At 41.2% G+C, this 20,452-nt stretch overlaps 1 protein-coding gene across 5 annotated transcripts in view; it reads left to right on the top strand.

Moving 5' to 3' along the window:
• SNCAIP (synuclein alpha interacting protein) overlaps positions 1–20,452 on the top strand; it is a 137,011-nt gene that overhangs the window by 92,813 nt on the left and 23,746 nt on the right. For 3 of the 5 annotated variants that reach the window (XM_079783805.1, XM_079783806.1, XM_079783807.1), the window contains exons 4-7: positions 2,398–2,454; positions 8,355–9,229; positions 10,929–11,108; positions 16,314–16,427. In XM_079783805.1, the coding sequence (XP_079639931.1) occupies positions 2,398–2,454; positions 8,355–9,229; positions 10,929–11,108; positions 16,314–16,427 (1,226 nt within the window). The remainder of the gene's footprint in view (positions 1–2,397; positions 2,455–8,354; positions 9,230–10,928; positions 11,109–16,313; positions 16,428–20,452) is intronic. The other 2 variants (XM_079783808.1, XM_079783809.1) reach the window with 1 other exon arrangement.

The raw sequence follows: 20,452 nt of genomic DNA, 5'->3' as shown, positions 1-20,452 counted from the left end.
TTTGGGGTTTAGGTAAAAATGAATCCGAAATGAGTACTACCAGGTTTTGCCACTGGTTTCTGGAATCTACTTGCCTATGTCTGACCCAGAGAACATGTAAATTGCATGTTCAGGAAATAATTTTCATTAAGGCGGTCCTTAATGAAACTGCAGTGTTATGGAAAGAAGTTGGAGTCAGGGAACCTCAGTCCTGGTTGAGAAGTAAGCGTGCTCTGTAATTTTCCACATAACACTTAAAATTCCCTGGGTCCTCCTTAATTTTCAAGTAAGAATACATGAGAATTGCTCATCCATTCTCCAGAGTTCTTGTAAAAACTTACATGGCTTAATAGAAATATATTGTATTAGCAATTCTAAAGCATAGAATGGAGGAAATTTTAGAATCCCAATTAAGAAATACCATTTTGGGGAAGTATTAACCTTCAGTCTTTTTCCACTGGTTATGCTGGTGCCAGAGAAGTACACACTGAACTGCACCGGGAGGCGGAGGCAGAGTGGCTCCACCGGGCACGTATCCTGGGACTAGCCTCTGTCTGCTCTTGGCTTCTCTCAGCTGCACCTGCCCTGCTCTCTCTGGAGCCTTGTAACTGAGAACTCTGGCCCAGGCAGGAGCTTGGTGTGCCTGCCAAGAGGAAGAGAAGGCTGCAGGCCAGTGATGGTTCTTCCTTCCATTTCTCCTCCCCCTTAAAGTGCATCCATCTCAAAATGGGACCAGCTTCATGGACTGACCTCTTTGTTTCTCATACAATTCATTTAACTTTTAGCCCTCCCCGACCCCCCCCCTAAAAAAAAAACCACACACACAGTAGGAGAACCATGAAGATGTACCCCCTTTTCTTTCTCTTCTTGATTTCTACAACTATATTTCTAATGTGGATATATAGCTCTATATTTAAAAGTAAAGGAAACAGCCATCAGTTGGAGATGGGGAGTAGAAGGGAGAAAGGAGGGCTTCTCCATACTCCCTCTGCCCTGCCATCTCCTCCTTCCCCCCCCCGCCCCGCCCCCCGCCACACACACACACACACACACACACACACACACACACATACACTCCTCTCCATCTGCTTCTTGCTCTCTCTGACAAAGGAGCTGTAACTTGCTGTTCTTTGTCTTTGACTTTAGGTCAACACTGTAAAACATCGCCACCTTCAGTTAGAACTGGTATGTGTGTTTCTGCACTTTCCACAAACCAACTGAGCTTGCTAACACTGCAGAAAACACACTGAGCAAGTTCTCCCATTTCTGCACTTCTCTGCTTGATGTCTCTTGATGTGTATCTCTTTCTTCAATTCAGCACAAAGAGGGAATGGAGGGAGGAAGGGAGGGAGGAGAGGGGAGGAGAGGGGAAGGGAAAGGAGAGGAGGGGAGAGGGGAAGGAAGGAAGGAAGGAAGGAAGGAAGGAAGGAAGGAAGGAAGGAAGGAAGGAAGGAAGGAAGGAAGGAAAGGAGGGAGGGAGGGAGGGAGGGAGGGAGGGAGGGAGGGAGGGAGGGAGGGAAGAAAGGAAACCTGGAACGAATATTACTTAATCCACTTAAGAGGTTTTACTAATGTCAAAGTGAAGGTCAGCATATTTTTTAGATGACAGAATAACTCTGAAACCATATACTTTCTTCAGACCCACCAATTGTTATTATGTGTGAACTGTACTTTTGAAGTCCAAAGGTTTAAAGTTGTCTAAATATTGAGTCTGATTTCATGATAGAACATGCTGTTTTGGTGAAGAAGTATTATTTCTACCAGGGTAGTAAGAGCTTGACTATGTCTATGAATATTCACAGACCAAAGAAATGGGTGCAGGTGGGGTGCAAAGTTAAGTGAGCAGGTCTCGACAATTCTGGGCAAAACTGAGAGAAATGATATGTGAATCTGATACTTGCAGCAGCTGCTTGGTATCAGTAGCCACTAAAAGTCAGGAAATTTAGAACCAAATCATGAATCTTTTCCAATAGTATTTTAATGTCTTATTATGAATAAATCATTGATGGGTATTTTTGTAAATACAGTATTAAAGTCCTCTGTACTTCCCCTGCAGCCTCACAGTACTCTCAGTAAGGTTCTGTGGCATCAATGAAAGGGAAGAGCCAGCAACACCATGGGAATGTTCCAGACACACATTCATCATGCCCAACATCATGGCCTGAACACAATTCTCCAAAGTTAAGGCAACCCTTTCTTGGATCAGGTTACATCTAGGACGATACAGAAGAGCATTCAGTGAACAGTTCTCACTCAGACTCCATACCCTCTTCCTATTGTCATGAGATAGTATAAGTCACCTGTCACCACTTCTAGAGCCTCAGGTGTTTGCAATAAGTGGGATCACTGGAGATTCCTGTTGTTCTTGTTGGGTTAAGGAAACTCATGACATTAGTATTGGCACCCCTCATCTTTCAGAACGTCCCTCCCTTGGGTGTATAAATGGAAGAAGTGGAATGCTGGAGAACTTAAAAGGTATGTTCTTGAAGGTGCCTGGGATTGCAGTAGTTATAGATGTGAAGTGTAATGTTATGTACATTTAAAACAATTGCAGTTAAAAGTGAACATTTTGTTTCATAGAATATAGAATTCAGGAAATGTTAAACAGTAAACAGCAGGGAAACAGCATTTTATCCTAAAGGCATACTCCCTTTCTTTCTCTTCTCGATGTCCAAAGTTCTTATTTCCTAATCTGAACATATAATTCCATATTTAGAAGTAAAGTAAACAGGGCTTTGGGGAGCCAGCATTGACGTTCAGTCTTGAAAATTGGATCCACCGTTGCAATAGCAAACTGTACATTATCTTCCTAAGAAAATACTAATTTATCAGTCCCAAGAGCCAAAGAATTGTTCTGTGTCAGCAATCAGGTTAGCCTCATAATTATAAATTTGTAAGGATCTGTTGAAAGACATGGAATTATAGTGTTTCATAGTGAATCACTCAGAATAAAGAGCCCTGTTATTTGTAGACATTCCATACAGTCACAGAAATTTAGAGGTGGGTCAGGTCTTAGCAATCATGTAGTCTAACCCCTTTATTTTACAGATGAAGAAATCAAGACTTAGAACTTGTAGGAAATATATGGAAATGTTTCCATATGCAATGCATCTTCTAAATGTCTGAATATCTTCAATAGCTTACTAACACTCTCTTTGAAAGTCAACACAGATAGTATGCCCAGAATGTGGCTGGAGTGCCTCATCGTGAGCAGACTCCTATTTATTTACTATACTTTGCATCTTTAGTCTGGCATATTCCTTTCTCCTTCCTCCCTCCCTGCCTTGCCTCCCTCTTTCTTTCTTCCATTTCTTCCTTCTCTCTTCCCTTATTCATTTATTCAGTAAACGATTTAGCCACTGATCCCCAATATCTGTGAGATTTTGTGCTAGAGAGAGGGCTGGTTATAAACACAAGGAGATTTACAAGCCATCTTTGCCCTTGAGGAAGTCTCAAGAGAGAAGGTGAGATAGATACATGAGGGAATAGTTGCAGCAGAACTTCAGAAATGCCCAAATCTGTGTATGGCCAAATATAATAGGGACACTGAAAAGCAAGGAGCCACAATTCCTTGGGAAAGTTAGTGATGTGGGAATGATGGATGCTGAGATGAGAAGATAAATTAGAAAATAAGTAAAAGAACTGCTATATTCCATGCTAAAGAATTTAGGTACTATCCTGAAAACCTGGGTTTCCCAAACCCCAGTAATTCAACTATTATTTCCACAACATGTGATATAGCCTGCATCTCCCTCTGTTATTTTTGCTTTACTTACATATTACTTGTACTATTATCTATTTAACACAATTTTCTAAAGTAACTTACTTTTGAACACTAATTTTTAAAAGAAACATTGTCAGTGTTGTAAATAGAAAACCAATTGTGACTTTCACTAATTTAAAGTCTTCATTAAAATGAATGTGATGGAAACAAAATATGTCTGCTAACCCTTTACCTATGAAAATTTCTGAACCTATGGCCTGTGGTCTCATTATTCCAAAGGGAGATTATATATTTTTGAGAGGAGTTAAATTCATTAAATTAATTAGGAGGAAGAAAGAGAGTTGAAAGGTGTATAGCTTCTCATTCTCTCAGGGGAATTTAGCTGTGTGCCCCCTTAGATATGGCATGGACATGCATCCCACATGAGGAGGAAATCCTGTTTTAGACAGTCCAGGGTGACCTGAGGTTTGTGAGTTAAGAAGTAACAAAATCAGACTTAGCTGCAGAGGGCTGACTCAGGACTGGAAAAGAAGACCCAAAAAGGAGCTAGAACTTTGCAGAGGCTGGGTGAGGGTCCCAGTGTGGCCCCAGTGTAATAGGATGAAGAAAGAGGATTTGAGAAGGATTTAGGATCAGGCCACAGCAGTTATTGGTTCCTGAGGGATGAGGGGCAGTGATCAAGGGAAGAGAAGGGTGAGACAGCCCAGCTGGTGTGGCTCAGTAGTTGAGCATCAACCTATGAACCAGGAGGTTGAGGTTTGATTCCTGGTCAGGGCATATGCCCCAGTTGTGGGCTCAACCCCCAGTAGGTGGGGCATGCAGGAGCCAGCTGATGGATGATTCTCTCTCTTGTCACTGATGTTTCTCTCTCTCTCTCTCCCTCCCTCTCCCCCCCTCCTCTCTCTGAAATCAATAAAACATTTTTTTACAAATATATATATAGAGAAGGGTGAGCCATGCCTTGTAGATGGATTGCTTATGAGACTGTGTAAGCAGCCATGTGATCCAGGGCAGCAGGAACGAGAAATATAGCAGAGGGAGGGAGGGGGGGGAGGGAGGGGGGAGAGAGAGAGAGAGAGAGAGAGAGAGAGAGAGAGAGAGAGAGAGAAGGCACAACTGAAGAGGGATAAGACCCCTAAACCAGAATGTGCTGCCTGCCACAAATGCTTGCCATTCCTAGACTCACAGTAAATGCTCGTTGAATAAATGGATGGTCAGCAGGCAATTGGGACTATCTTGCTGGTGATCAGAGACATTCTAAATGCCAGCTAGATTGGAAGAGATCATTGTGGCCTATAAGCCTCATATACACTTCCACTTACGTACTGACCATTTCAGAAAATTTGTGACCTAATCAGCCAACAGATTTAAGGTGTATTGGACATGTTTACTTTGGTAAGATGTTAAAATTGAATCCATTCAACCAAAAGTCATTAGGAACCTACTTATGTAAGGAATAGAGAGATTAATTACTCACAGGCCCTGTTCTCACAGAGCTTGTAAAGATCTAATAAGATAACAGATAAAATTTTCAGGCACTTAAAGTTTGTTAAGTATTTATTCATGATCCTCAGAAAACAAATTTAGCCTCAAAATCTTCCTAGTAACCATAGTTAGTCTGAACTTTGTTTCTATGTATTATAAGAAATTTATTATCGTGTTGGGGTAGAACTACAGTTATTAATAGCCCCTTTTCTTGTGTTGTGCTTAAAATACCCTTTTGCCCAGCTTAGGAGAAATAAAACTCACTGAATTTTATCTTTTGCACATATGTAAAATAGTCCTTCTCAGATGAGGATGTGATGTAGTAATAAATTAGAGTATTCTCATGAAGACCTGTTAAATAATCCATTTCTCATGACTGGGATTTGTTCCCAGTAATCGAGACACAGACTAGAAAGCATAGGTTTCACTTTTGGCCTAAAAAAGAGTCATCCGTTTGAATAAGGGGAAGGACAACAAGCCTAATGTTGACACCCGTTCTTCAGTTTCTAGACCCTTGTGTGGAGAGAAGTGTTTTCATAAGACTCAGACAGAATTCATTTCCATAGAGCGTTCTTAATGGCTCCTGTCAGAACAAAACAGCTGGGGAACATATGGTATCCATTTCCCTGTATCACTTGGAAAAAATTTCACATGTAAATAAAGCCAACATAAAAGAGTAGCCCTTTGAACCCACGACCTTATGCAATACATAAATATATTGGTACAATGCACTCGTTGTACTGGCCCACTAAGTTATGTGCCTTTAAAAATTCTTTATTACATCCTGAGATGCACATTTTCAAGAAGTTCCAAAGAAATGAAGGTAATGGGCAAAAATATTAGCAAGCAACATTATCTAATAAGTATGTATCTCAGAAATGTGAATATATATATATATATATATATATATATATATATATACACACACACATATATATATCACTGTATTTAAAGCTTTTCAGAAAATTAATGGATAAAATTAAAGGCATATTTACACATTATAAACTCTGTCCATTATCTCTCTGTTGTTTTAAATAAGTAAGTAACTATGTGTTCTTGAAAGGAAGAGAGAAAAAAAAGGCTTGGCAAAAATTTCGGGCAGACGTTAGTTTTATCGCTTTACATTTTTAGGGAGAAAAGGACATAGAAAGGATAGAAAAACTTTTAAATTTATAATGGACCAACTGGAATTAGTCTTTGCCTTTTGCATATTTACATTTCATGCATAACTTCAGAAAATCCAGCTCTTACTGGTAATTAGGGCTCCTCTAAGTTTATTAGCAGGAGTTCTTTCCCTTGTGAAATTAAGCTGTAAATCCCTGGGAAGGATGCACTTTGGGCATTTAAAAAGAGGCTTAATGTGTTGTGCAAAGTGAGATTCAAATCCAAATACTAGCGTTTGTTAATTGTCAGCTCTGTGCCAAGTACTGTGTACAGCTAAGAGCCAGAGCCGACAAAAGGGAAGAGACGCAGCAGCACAAGAGCATCTCGATCCCTTCCTTCCTTCTGGAACATTCCCTATTAATACCTGTTCTGTACTGGACTGAATCCAAGCCTCACCTCACAGCTTATAATATTCTCTTTTTAGATTCTAAAATGCCAGAGCTAGAAGGGCCTCAGAGGAGGACCACGTAGTGGAGACCCTCTGAAAACCGCTGCAGAATTGAGGTCAGTCTTGGAGAAAGAACACACCCACAGCTGTATGGCATTCAGGCTCAGAACATTCACTCTCTTCTCCTTAGCTTTGTTCCAGAACCTTCTTGAATCCTCTTAGAACACATCCTAGCAGGAGGAAGGATGACCATGGCTTAAGTTTTGGAAACTTGTATAACTCCTTCCAAACACTTAATAACTCCCACTTTCACCCTCACAATCAGTGGTAGCCGGAGACTCTTGCACAAATTATAGTCTGGAGTATACATACCTGCTGTCTCTTTTGTTGTGCCCAACAGCAAAGAACAGACACAAAAACATGCTTTGGGGTTAAAACCTTCCCACCTGCTGTTGTCCCGGAAGGATAGCTAGATGAGAGGTCCTGGTTGGAGGGCATGTCCTGAAATCTCACTCCTTTCTGGGGGATGGTGTAAACTGAGTGGAAGGGGAGTAGGGATCTATCAATCGCTGGCCTCAGGTTTCCAGGGTCCTGGGTCATCTGTCATCTGGTCATGGGAGTCTCCCCGAGAGGAAGCAGTATCCTGGTGTCTGAGGATGTTGCTCCACCGTCCTGCACCGAGGGGCTAACTGGGAGAAGTGGTGGTTCTTACCTTTTACTTCCAGATGTGTTGCCGTTTCTCGTTATACTCCATCTCAACCAGACACTTATTCAAATGCAAACCGTACAGTGTTTATCTAAGCTTTGAACAGAAACAAGGAAAAACAACAAACACAACCTAGCTTGCCTACCTCACCCTCCCTCTGCAACGTCCTTCTCCTCCTGTTTGTTTCCAGCTTTTCAGACAATGGAGGGCAGCAATGAATCTTCAAGAGCTCATTCAGCTGCCAAGTGTCCGTGCGCTATGCTCAGGCTAGGGTGGGGCGAGCCCACGGCTTATCTCCCAGGGTCCTATCAACTCCTGACCCCTGCATTCCTCTCTGTTCTTTCCCTCATGCATCTAACAAATCACCTGGTGAATCACCCAATCGGCCATCATTTGCCCAATATTAAACAATGTAGCCCTCGTTTATACAAGCCTTCTTAAGCGTTAAGGGTGTCCATAGGCATGTGTGCATGTGTGTGTGCATGTGTAAATGTGTGTGCTTACATCCTTCCGCTCCCTAAACTAGTCTGGAAGTGCGTTTAACGCAGAGGACCCTGCCCTCCAATTCTCCTCTCCAGGGTGGGGACCAGTATCCACATCCTTGCGGGGCAGGTGCAGCTGTCCAGGGAACAGACCTAAATACCTGTCTGGGTTTGTTTTCTTCAGCTGTCGGCTTTCACCATTCCCACTGCTTTCATTAACTCTGAGCCAACATATCATAACGGTCTTTTATCTTCCACTGTTTTCCAATGATAAGTGCACTGTTTGTTTTACGATCCACGTCCTAAGTGGTCCCCTTACACAGGGGCTTACTTTGAGCATAACTTGAGTGGGCCGTGTCTGCCTGCCTGGCCAAGATGCTTTCAGGGTTTCAATTGAATAATCTCCTCTGACTTATTTTAACACAGTTTCTAGCTCCGGCTGGAACTGCAGCGTCACGACGCTCATTACCAACGCGCAGAAGCCCACGGGAATCGCAGATGTGTACAGTAAATTCCGCCCCGTGAAGCGCGTGTCCCCGCTGAAACACCAGCCGGAGACTCTGGACAACAACGAAAGTGATGACCAAAAGAACCAGAAGGCGGAGTACCAGAAAGGGGGGGACACTGACGCAGACCCCCAACCCGAAGAGCTCAGCCCCGGAGGGGAGAGAGAGGGCGGCCCCCAGAGCAAGACCGCGGAGCCCAGCGCCTTGCTGGGCGAACTGGAGCACTATGACCTGGACATGGATGAGATTCTGGATGTGCCTTACATTAAATCCAGCCAGCAGCTCGCCCCTTTCCCCAAGGTGACTGCAGAGAAAAGAATGTTGGGCTTATGCACAACCGTCAACGGCCTTTCTGGCAAAGTCTGCACGGCAGGAAATGCTGAGAACTCACCGCCCAACACAACACCTTTCTGTGTCCTGTCTCCCGTGAAGAGCCCTCACGTGAGAAAAGCGTCCTCTGTCCTCCGCGACCCGCCTAAGCTCTCCCCCGAGGACGCCGAGAGCTCGCCACCGCCGCTGGCGAAGTGTGGCTCTGCCTGTGAGCCTGAAAGCCAGAGCAAGGACTTCCTCAGCAAGGCCTTCAGCGAGGCTCGCGGCCGAAACGTGGAGAAGCCCCGGCCAGACTGCCAGCTCAGGGCCTGCCACCTGCAGGCCCCGGCAGCAGAGCCCAAACTGGAAGAGCAGGTCGGCGGCCTGAGCTGGACCAGCTCCCAGGGTCCCGAAGAAAGAAGTGAGTGTCTGCAAAAAGTAAAGAGCATCCTGAACATCGTTAAAGAAGGACAGATATCTCTCCTGGTAAGTATGACCTCATTCAGCATCCACAGGAGTCATTCAGAGACTAGTGTGTCAGCTTCATTCGTTAGGAACAGAATGAAGATGCATTGGTTCCCGTTCTTTTTTTAAAAAAAAACGTATCTTTATTGTTGGAAGTATTACAGATGTCTCCTTTCTTTCCCCGATTGACCCCCTCCACCCTGGACCCACCCCCGACCCAGGCCTTCACCACACGACTGTCTGTGTCCATGGGTGATGCAGTGTTTACTCGTGGTTTTGGTTAGGTGGTTTGACTTTGGAGTTTTAAACTAAAAAGTTAGGAGGTTAAGACAGGGAAAAACAAAGGACTATAGAGGGAGTGTTATTTCACTTTAAGTTTGCATAAATGCAACTGGAATCAGGACACTTAATCTAATACAAAAACAAAACAGAAAAGCCCAGCACTTTCTCTAACTTGAATCTTAATGTCTGTCTTTTGCTTTCCAATGGTTTCCAATGCTCTCACACGTGTTTGTGGGGATGTCATTTTCTTGCCGAAGGTGGACCTGCCAGATACGTGAACAGAGGGTCTTCTGTTTTATCCTGATTATTATTCCGGAGAGTTGGACTAGGATGTTTGGAAGCATTTGCAGATAAATGCTTACCCTAGAGCTTGATTGCCCTCTGAGCCACATGGAGCTGTGACTAGTTCCAGCCCTGCATGTCTAGGGAGCATGAAGAAGCTTTTCTAAAGACTCTAGACACGGAGTAACATGATGTAAGAAAAGTCTGTTCTGCTTAGGCTCAAAGAGCTGAACTGAAATCACACTCCCATCTGCCTGCATTGTTCTTTTCTGGCTTCCAGACTTGGACGAAACAGTAGCAAGCCTGGGCTAATACAGTGATGTTAATTGAAGTCTCATTCAGGAAAATCATCACATCTTGGCAGTGTGATTCTACTTAGGCTAAAACCATGGATAGATAAGTACAGTGTGTTTGCTGTATTATCACAAATCTTATTGTTGTAATGGGATGATATGATTGAATAATTTTACTAAATAAAGTAATACTTTTTTTTCTTCTCTCCTGAAAATGTCTTTTCCATTTCTCTTGGCTCTTCTTCTCTATTTCTCTTTGGTTCATTTCTTTCTTTTGTCCTTCCCATGTTTCCCAAATGATTAACACCTCTCCATTTCACCAACGGTCTTTATTGACCAGTTTATACTCAGGGGATGAACTTCACTGGAGGCGAGAAAACCAAAGGCAGGCAGCCTCCCGATGCCCCAGAGCATGTCTGGGCTGAAAGTGTCTAGAGGGAACCATGGGAGCGCTAGTCGCAGCAGCCACCAGGTAGCTTGCAGTCAAAGCCAGTTCTCCATGGTTCAAGGCAAAGCAGATGGTTGAGAGATATAGTTCATCCTTTCAACAAATGACAGGCAGGGAACCTGCCAGATACTATAAATGTCATCACAGTGCTTCTCAGGCCAGCTTGGAACCTCCCCAAGCTTGCGACCTATCCCTGTCACCATGTCTCACATGAAAATAAGTCTCTTGAGCTTTTATGTTCTAAAGCATAATATAACAACGTAATGGAAAAGCATTAGCATTAATAGCAAGGAATTCTGACTTATTAGGCTCCAATGGCTGTCACCAGAGCTCCTGGAAGCTCTTCTCTTCTTCCCAGAGTGTCTCGTTTGGATTTATTGACTTGAGTTTTTTTTTCATCTTCCTATTTGTACAGCCACACCTAGCTGCCGACAATCTAGACAAAATTCATGACGAAAGTGGAAACAACCTCTTACACATTGCCGCGTCGCAGGGCCACGCAGAGTGCCTGCAGCACCTCACTTCTTTGATGGGAGAAGACTGCCTCAACGAGCGGAATGCAGAGAAGTTGACTCCAGCGGGCCTGGCCATCAAGGTGAGTGGTTGGAGGCTGGGCTCTCCACAGCTAAAAGTTAGATTTCTATTTTTTAAGATTCCTAGTGAGCTAAAGTGCTGGGATAAAGAGGGAGAGAAGAGTGGTATACCAAGCAAACAGCAAATGAACATGTTATATTTAAGAGATTAATCATTTCACTCCCGACCTGCTTTGAGATTTTGAGACTGCATTCCATTTTACCGTGCAATGAGGGTGAGCTTCAAATCAGCTAGTAAAGAGAAAGGGCAATGGCCTCTTGCATTGCTGAGAACTTCTGTTATTCATGGAGACTGCAGTTTAGACTCTGAACTGTACTTGGATCTATTGGAGGCTGTTTTATTTTTCCCCTGATGTGAGTATAATGAATAAGACAAAGAGGTAGTAGCCCTCAGGAGTATTTCAGACAATGAAGTGGGCTTCTCACAGATCACATCTGAAGCTTAGGTGTCTTCAGGATCAGGAGTTGTTTGGAATATCAGTGCCGAGTGTGCGTTTAGCTCCTGCAAAGCATAGTAGGCTCTGTGTCAAAACTACACAAATTAATGCCGACTGTGACAGAGTTAAACCCTAGAAACTGTGATACAGGAAGACATGGTCTTTTATAGCCTTGCAGTGAGCACCTCTGCGAAATATATCACACATCACTAGGAGGTTAGCTATTAAACTAAAATTACTTTTAAGGACTTTGGCAAATAACTGTGGAATTCAGTCATATTTATTAAGAAGCTAGAAATGAAGTTTAGGGAAATATAATACATCTTGTGCTTCTACACATGTACTTTACTTAATAATGTCTTCTAAAAGCTGAATAATCATAATTTTTATTAATGGGATTATATTGAAATTTATTAGGGGAACTGGCTAGTTGAAGAAATCTACTTATGAAATCACTAAAGATCATATAACATTTAAAAGCAAGTCATTGCTGTCTTACCCCTAATATATCTTTTATGCAAATCTGAATTTTTATACCTTTATTTACCATTTAGTAAAGTCTTATATATTAAAAGTTGTTTTCTGTTTTATTTAGTTTTACCCAATTATAAGGTATTATTTTAAAGATAGTGTAAAAAATATTTTTTTGGTAAAACTATAAGCTCAGTGAATATCATTTTTCTTTAGTTGTGAGTGATACTATATCAAATTAAGAGCTGACCTGCAGGCAACCATCACGAAGAAAGAGAAATCAAATGTGAAGTCAAGGTTCAGCATAGTTGAGTTCAACAATATGTACCAAGTCCATTGGGTAGTGTGTTAGGTGATGGTAATAAAAATTTGAATGAGACATAATCCCTTTTCTTAAGAAGCTAATAGCCCGGTGGATAAGGTGGGTACATTATCAGCAATTTAAGTGTAGATGGAAAATTCAAGATCTAGCCCATTGTCAGAGTCCTGTGGGAAGATAGGGGTTGGGTCTGGTCATCAATGGGCACGTGCCAGTGACGAATAAAATATTCTTGCAATGCCAATGAACATTGACATTAGAACACTACATGTTTTAGTATTTATGTTATTTATAACTTCTAATATATAGTTTTCCTGACTCATACTAGGTTATTGAATATATTCTAACTATACAGTTGGATGAAAAATGTTTTCTTAATTTATATGCCCTAGTCCTGTTTTGATAGGTTAAGAACCTTTAAGGTAAAAAGGTACATAAGGAACTTAATGGTCATTAAGCCAACCCTAGACATAAACTCCCTCTGTGGCATCCATAGTAAGTGTTATTCGTTCTTGAACTCCTCCAGTCAACATAGTGTTGCCATCACACAATCAGGAGGCAAAACCTAGCACTTTTGTTTGTTTTAATGAAGAACACATACAAACCCATAAGACTCAAAAGCTTTTATAGATTTTGAGCCCCAGGCTTTTCGTGCTTTTCTTCTGGACAATGATTTGAGAAACAGAAGTTTTCTTCTATGCCTTCATTCAACCTAGATTTCACAAAAGCAGTAAATACAAATATTTTATAACCAGTGCCACCCTCTTTAGAAATCTGTCTTGACATATGTCCTACTTCAGTGTATTCAGTGTAGTTGGGAGACATGAATGCAGAGAGAGTCCTAAGAAGTCTTCATTTTCTGTTTTAGGACCTTGTTTTGAACACCATTAACAGGCTGTTGGTGTTTCACCTCATTAAGCACAGTTCTGACAGCCCTGTTGTCATTCAAGCTAACAAACTTGGTAAAATGGGCAGAAGTTGCTCACATAATATGACTTGAAGCAGACAGGAAACAGAGTCAGAGATAGGGTATCAAATAAAAAGATTACCTGAGGGGGGAAAAAGGGAGCTTTGAAGAAATACCAAGGCTTAAGAACAGCTCTCTCCCACTCGTAAACTCCTTAAATGGAACATCATAAATTCTTGCCACTTACATGCAGAATTTATTGAGTGTTTTCTGGGGGACCCAACACTAGATACTGCAGGAATTCAGAGCATTACTGAGGGCCCTTTGGAAAGAAAATTTCTATAAGGTGAAAGCATTGTGTTTTCTAAAATGGGACGATAACAAGAAATTATTTTAGGAGCTAAACAGACTGGGAATGAAATTACTTTAATTACTTGTTCTCATTCAGTCCCTCTGATGAAGCTCTAAGAGAAAATGTTGGTTTGGTGAGAAAAATGACTTCAACCAACTGACATTCCTTTATAACATACCGTGAGTGACCCCAGGCTCAGAGACCAGCAGGCAAAAATCTCCCACTAGAATTTAATAACATTTTTTGTTTTCTTGGTATTTCTATTTGTGGCAGGTGATATTACTTTCAAACTCATAGTAGTGATATATTTATTTTTGCCCTATTTAAAGGTTGCATTCTTAAATAAGTCTACCTACTAGGCATGTAACAAAGCATTCTACCCAACAACAGCAGAATTCTTCTCAAGTGCACATTGAACATTTTCCAGAATAAACCATATGTTAGACCATAAAACAGATCTCAATAAATTTAAAATGATTGAAATCATATGAAGTATGTTCTTTAACCATAATGGAATGCAATTAGGAATCAATAACAGACAGAATTTTGGGATATTCACAAGTATATGGAATTAACTCTAAAATAATCATTGCATCAAAGAAGAAATTACAAGGGAAATTGAAAAATAATTGGAGATGAATGAAAATGCAACATTAAGGAGCTAAAGCAGTGCTTAAATGGGAAATTTATAGCTATAAATGTCTATGTTAAAGAAAGAAAAAGAAAAAAGATCTCAAATCAATAGCCTAACCTTCTACCTTAGGGAACTAGAAAAAGAAAAGCAAACTAAATTCAAAGCAAACATAAGGAAGGAAATAAAAGCACCCAAGTAGAAATAAATATAATAGAGAATAGAAAAACAATAGAGAAAATCATCAAAACAAAATTTAGTTCTATGAAAAGATCAAAAAAATTAGTAAACCTTTAGTTAGACCAAGAAAAAAGACCCAAATAATTAAAATCAGAAATGCTGCCTCTTATTTCTGTATTCTGTGTAAATACCAGTTTATATAAACTGTCTTGCCTAGTAGATGCTCAATATGGTTCCCATTCCTTTCTTCATCTAGAGGGAATGAAGCACATTATATCAGTGTGATTTTTTTTTAAATCCTGGTAGAAAACACTTGGCAATGTTCAAATTATATAACTTAAGGAAAGTCAGTAATGAAGGATTTATATATAAGAGGAGGGTGGGTAGGGTGTAGGGAGCCCACAATATCTGAGGGTCACAACCAGAGCACAGTTACCACCCCAGAGCCTGAAGGGACTGGGGAAGGACCTGAGATGGAGAGGGCTGCGTAGAAGACTGGATGACCTTTGACCTTTGACTGGTAGAGGGATTCATCCAGCCAATGACAACCCCATAAAGGGGTAACGGGAGCCAGGAGCAGAGGGAACCTCAAACTCACTCTCCTTTCTTGGTTTCTTGCCACAACTCTCCATTAATCAAACCCAGCCAGAAGCCAGGGGACACAGGAGCCAATACATTCAGATCAGCCTCCCCGGGCAGCAAGGAGGGCAGAGAAGGGAGGCACTAGATGTGAATGAGGCACCAGGAAGCTGTTCAGTGAACCCCCGGTTGGCTATGCTAGATATTCCAATGGCAGGAATAGACTCTGCATGTGTATAGTTGTGAGATGACTACTTGAAACTGTAGCAGTAAATGAAGAAAGAGCAGATTATCTTCCTCTGTCTTGTTTTTAGAATAGACTTCCCTGAGCTCATGCCACAGTAGCTCTTTATTCCTGTGCTAGGTCCCACACCATGCAAACCAGGGAGGCAGCTGAATGTCTCATTTGTCTTACAGAGTGAGTGTCTCAGAGAGCACTTTGATAGTATAAGGTGGCAAGTGTTGAATGCTTAGTAAGCTGACGTGCTTCGTCTCATTTGATCTCCACGGTACATTTATGAGGTGGTTACTACTCACCCTGCTGTTTCACAGAGGAGAAAATTGAGTATCAGAGAGGTGAAGTAGCTTGATCAGGTCTTGTAACTAAGTGGTAAATTAAGGGTCTTAGTCGCTAGGTTATATAGATCACAACTGCATTCCTGGATCACACAGTGTGGGACCTTGCACAGGAGGAAAGAGCTCTGGTGGGCATGAGTCAGGGAAGCCTTCAGGGAAGGTAGCATTGGGGCCAGTAGACTGGGATTACTTTGTCTTTCTTTAGTTTGTTGATGGGTATACAAACTGTGATATATGCATGCAATGGAATACTTCTCAGCAATAAAAAGGAATGAATTATTAATATAAGCAGTAGCTTGGATGAATCGCAGAAGCATTATGCTGAATGAAAGAAGCCAGATGCAATAGAGAGATAGAATTTTATGGCGATAGAAACCATACCATGGGTTGCCTGGGGCAAAGGTGAGGGGTGATGAGAGCAAAAGGCTAGCAGAAATGTTTTGGGGTGGGGTGATGGAAATGTTCTAATCTTGATTGGAGTTGTAGATACAAGTGAGTATGTATTGCCAAAATTCATCAAACTGTATATTTTAAAAGGGTATATTTTATAGTATGCAGATTATACCTCAATATAGTGATTTTAAAATAACTGATGAAAATTATGAAAATGTGCCTAAATAAATTCTATAGTTTTTTAGACCCAGAGCCACATATCAGAAATATAATAGGTGATATACCTATGTTGTAAATAAATTAAGTCTGATACAAAAGTAAAAATTGAATTTCTTTCTTCTTCCCTTTTTTCTAAAATCTAGAATGGTCAGTTAGAGTGCGTGCGCTGGATGGTGAGTGAAACGGAAGCCATTGCAGAACTGAGTTGTTCTAAGGATTTTCCAAGCCTTATTCATTACGCAGGTGGCTTTGGCCAGGTATGAAGAATTTTTAATTATCAGATTTATAAGCAATCATATTCACTATAGAATTTTAATGAAAAAAATGTTCTAAAACAACTTAAAATTCCATAGTAGGATATTAGATAAATAATGAAGCTATATTCATATGATGAAATTTTATAGGAAAAGGTCCATTATATAATATTTAAGTTAAAATTTATAATACAAAACTGTTCCTGTAATTGGGTACCAAATTTGAACTTTGGAGAGAGAGAGAAAGAGAAACAGGTAATAAGACTAGAAAAAAACTAGTGTCACTGCTATTTATAGTAGTGGAATTACATGTGGCTTTTTTTTCTTTTGTATTTTTAAGTATTTTCCAAATTTTTTATAATAAACACATTTAACTTCTGTCAAAAAGAAAGCTAATAAATATTTTCTTTTTAATGATGAGAGAGAGAGAGAGAGAGAGAGAGAGAGAGAGAGAGAGAGAGATTGTTCCACTTATCCATGCATGTATTGGTTGCTTCTTGTATGTGCCCTGACTAGAGATTGAACCCACAACCCTGGCATATCGGGACAATGTTCTAACCAACTGAGCTCAAAATATGATATTCTTGAACCCAAAATTAAGAAGAAAATATTTAGTAAGACATTGATCAAAGAAGTCCCCCTCTATTAAAAATGAACAAGCACGCTTACTAGATGAGTCTCAGTGACAATCACTTTCTACAGTAGGAAATCCCAGTGTGAGTAATTGATAAACACAGATCACAATCCAGTGCATGGAGTGAAAAATCATCACTAACTCCCTTGGAGGGAATGAATATAAATTATCTTTTAAAAAAAGTTGGACCACAAAATGCCAATCTCAGTCTTTAAAAAATAAATAAAGTCAGCACTATATTAAAATAGATTCAATCATATTTGTTTGTGGCAAAGAAAATTGCTTCTCATGCATATAACTGTATCCCCTTTGGCTTCATAAACTTTCCCCAGTGGCAGTAAATTGTGGTATTGTCAACAAGAGATTATGCTTTTTCAAGCATGACCATCTCAAGTTCAAAAAATTGACTTGGAGAATATTACTACAGTCTTTTTTTTAGTGGGAGTCTTTGTGACTTCAATTAAAATATGTATTAATATGTACTGTTTTCCATATGTTACCAGGCACCATGCCATTGGAGTTTGTACACATTATCTCCTTATTCCTTAAAACAACCCTGTTAGGTCATGCTTTTATCCCCACTCTATAGAGGAGACTGAAGAAAGACAGCTAAGTGGCTTGCCCAGGTCTCATGCCTAGTAGTCCTCCGACTTCGGGGCTAGATTCTGTTCTGCCTCCCTCTGTAATTTGTAAAACTCGCTCACAGTGGCATTGATTTAGCTGCAGAAATCTTTTTTACCATTTTATCTAACAATACTTTGTGATATATGGAGTGCCTGAGGCAGCTCACTGAAGAAGTGAGCACCTGTACTAAGTTTAGGAAATGAAGAAAAGAGCGGGAAGAACATTTAAAATTTGTGGAAGCCACTGTCTTTGAGAGGATGACTCCACTTTTTGTGTGTATTGTACAGCCATGGTATCCTACAAACAACCATAACAGTTAATAAGCATTTGCTAAGGCAGTGCCTCCCCCCATTTTGTTGGTTTATACTGGCAAAGAGCAGAAGACAATTTTCAAATGACCAAAAGAATTTAATCACTGCTAATCTTTAGAAATAGTTTTCAGTATAAAACAGAATTTAATTTATTCTCAAATTGTTAGAATAATTGTTTCATGTCCCTGATTTTATGTGCTTATATAAAGTCTAACAAGGAATTTTGATCTGAGAGGAAAGGCTGCCTGCACTTTTGGTCAAGTTTGCCAGAGAAAAGGAGGGAAGGATCGCGTGGCTGTTCTGAGACTCTAAGTAAATAACTGGGCATCCGGCCTTCTTTGTCTTGGGAAATGTTGCTTATATATGCCAGTTTCCCTGCTCAACTCTCACAGCGGGTTTCTCATAATTTGGAAGCTATGGGGACAGAACAATAAGAGTGCCCTTTCTGGGACTGGTTGGGGGATAGCGTGGCTTACTCGGCTGAACGAGAGGAAAAGATGGAAATGACTGACCTCTGTGAAGAGCAGTGTCAAACATTTGCTTCATGCTAATATCAATCTTCAGGTTGTTATTTCAAGCTGATAAGCATTTTTAATGACCTCAAGTACGGCTCTGAGCAGGGCAGCCCAGCAGTGCCCTCGGGAGAGCATTCCTACCCGAGGGGAAAATAGAGAAACCCATTAGATCTGTGAATTCTGTCCAGCCATCCTACATCGCCACAGCGACTTATATAACAGATAACCTGCAGAGATGCTGAACTTGGAACTGTTACAAGGCTAATATTTTCTCAAGGAAGACTGTTATTGAACAGTTTTCTAATGGATTCAGCACATGCAAGTTTTTCTACATCAAGCAGGCACTTGAGTGTGCTCTGGTTTTGTTTCCTTAGTAAATACCTCGGAAAAGGATAGTACAGAGGAAAATTCCTCTCCTGGTTTATTTTAGTTGCCCTCTGCCCCCTCATAGGGATTCTTAAAGAATGGGCTCCATTTGACTCCCAAATTTGTGTCCTTTTTCTTATAAAAATTTACCGTTTAAGACTCCAGTACCACAGGTAGGCAGCAGTTTTGAGTGGTGTCCTGCAGTGATAGAGCTTTGGGTGATGGGAATTGATTTTCCTCATCTTGACACATGGAGTCTCCGAGGGTGCAATTATTTCATCGCCTGATTGTACCCAGCAGAGCCAGCCCAGGGAGCGTGAAGGTGAGAGCCTCGGGGAGGCTCGGGAATGAGCGGGGATGTCCTCGGAGAGGCCTGCTCTGCTGTCCCTTGAGAGAGATGTTGCTAGCGTAACAGTTGAGACCGAATTGTCTCAAGGCTACCGCCTGAGTAAGTCGGGCTGTTTTATTCGCACATGAAGGTTCAGATGGTCTCATCCAGCAAAGCTCTCGCCCTCAGCTGCTCGGGGCTTCAGCCTGTTTTGCATTGGTCGCTGCTTCAGTGGGCTGTTACATTCACCTTCAAGCCTGTGAACATTTTGTTTCTGAAGCATTCACATGACTTTTAGTCAAGAGATTCTGCTGCAAGAACAACCTTCATCATAGCAATGGGCATTTACCAAGAATACCTTTGTCCACACTCCGGTGTGCATTCTCCCTTTTAAATGTTTGCCCTGATACAGATTTGGGTGGGTGGGGGCATGGGCACCTTTATAAATGCCCATGGCCGTGAACAGTGATAGACATGCTGGTGAGGGGAAATGTTTCGACAGGCTGTGTTACTGTTTTTCCACAATTTACTTTTAAAAGGGAAGTATTCCTTTGACTTCATTGCTTCACCATCATGGGGAAGAACTAAGTAAACACACTGAGAGTGCTGCGATTGCAGATGAAAGCAAAACAGAAAAATCTTTGATTAGCATGAGCATCCATCTGCTCTCCAAGGACCAACCTGGGAAAAATCCTAACCAACACAGAGCCCCATGAACCCACAGACTGACCATGAGTTCTGGGGGCCAAACGGTGCAAAGTGAGCGTATCCTTTATGGAGCCAGGGCTCATGGGCATTGAGCAGTTGTGAATATTCATACTCAGAAGTCAGAAAACAGAGTTATGGAGAACATTGACTCCTGAGTCAAGTGTTTGTATTTAAACCTTAGCCTTACCACTTACTAGCTCAATGGCCTTGATACATTTTTTTAAAGAAAAGGTCTCCCTGGACCTCAGTTTCTTCATCTTTAAAATGGAGATAATAGCCCTGGTTGGTTGCTCAGTGGTTAGAGCCTCTGCTCAAGGACTGGAAGGGTCAAGGATTTGATTCCAGTCAAAGGACATGCACCTGGTTTGCAGGTTCGATCCCCAGCCCTGGTCAGGGCACCTGTGGGAGGCAACCAATCACAATCAATCGATGTGCCTCTCTCACATCCATGTTTTTCCATCTTTCTCCCTCCCTCCTTCTCTTTCTCCTTCTCTCCTTCCCTCCCTCCCTCCCTCCCTTCCTTTCACTCTCTCTAAAAAATA

The sequence above is a fragment of the Cnephaeus nilssonii genome, assembly GCF_951640355.1.
Source record: "Cnephaeus nilssonii genome assembly, chromosome: 2".
NCBI classification, from domain to species: domain Eukaryota; kingdom Metazoa; phylum Chordata; class Mammalia; order Chiroptera; family Vespertilionidae; genus Cnephaeus; species Cnephaeus nilssonii.
The sequence above is the reverse complement of the archived record's forward strand: the minus strand, read 5'-3'. Positions and strand labels throughout refer to the sequence as shown.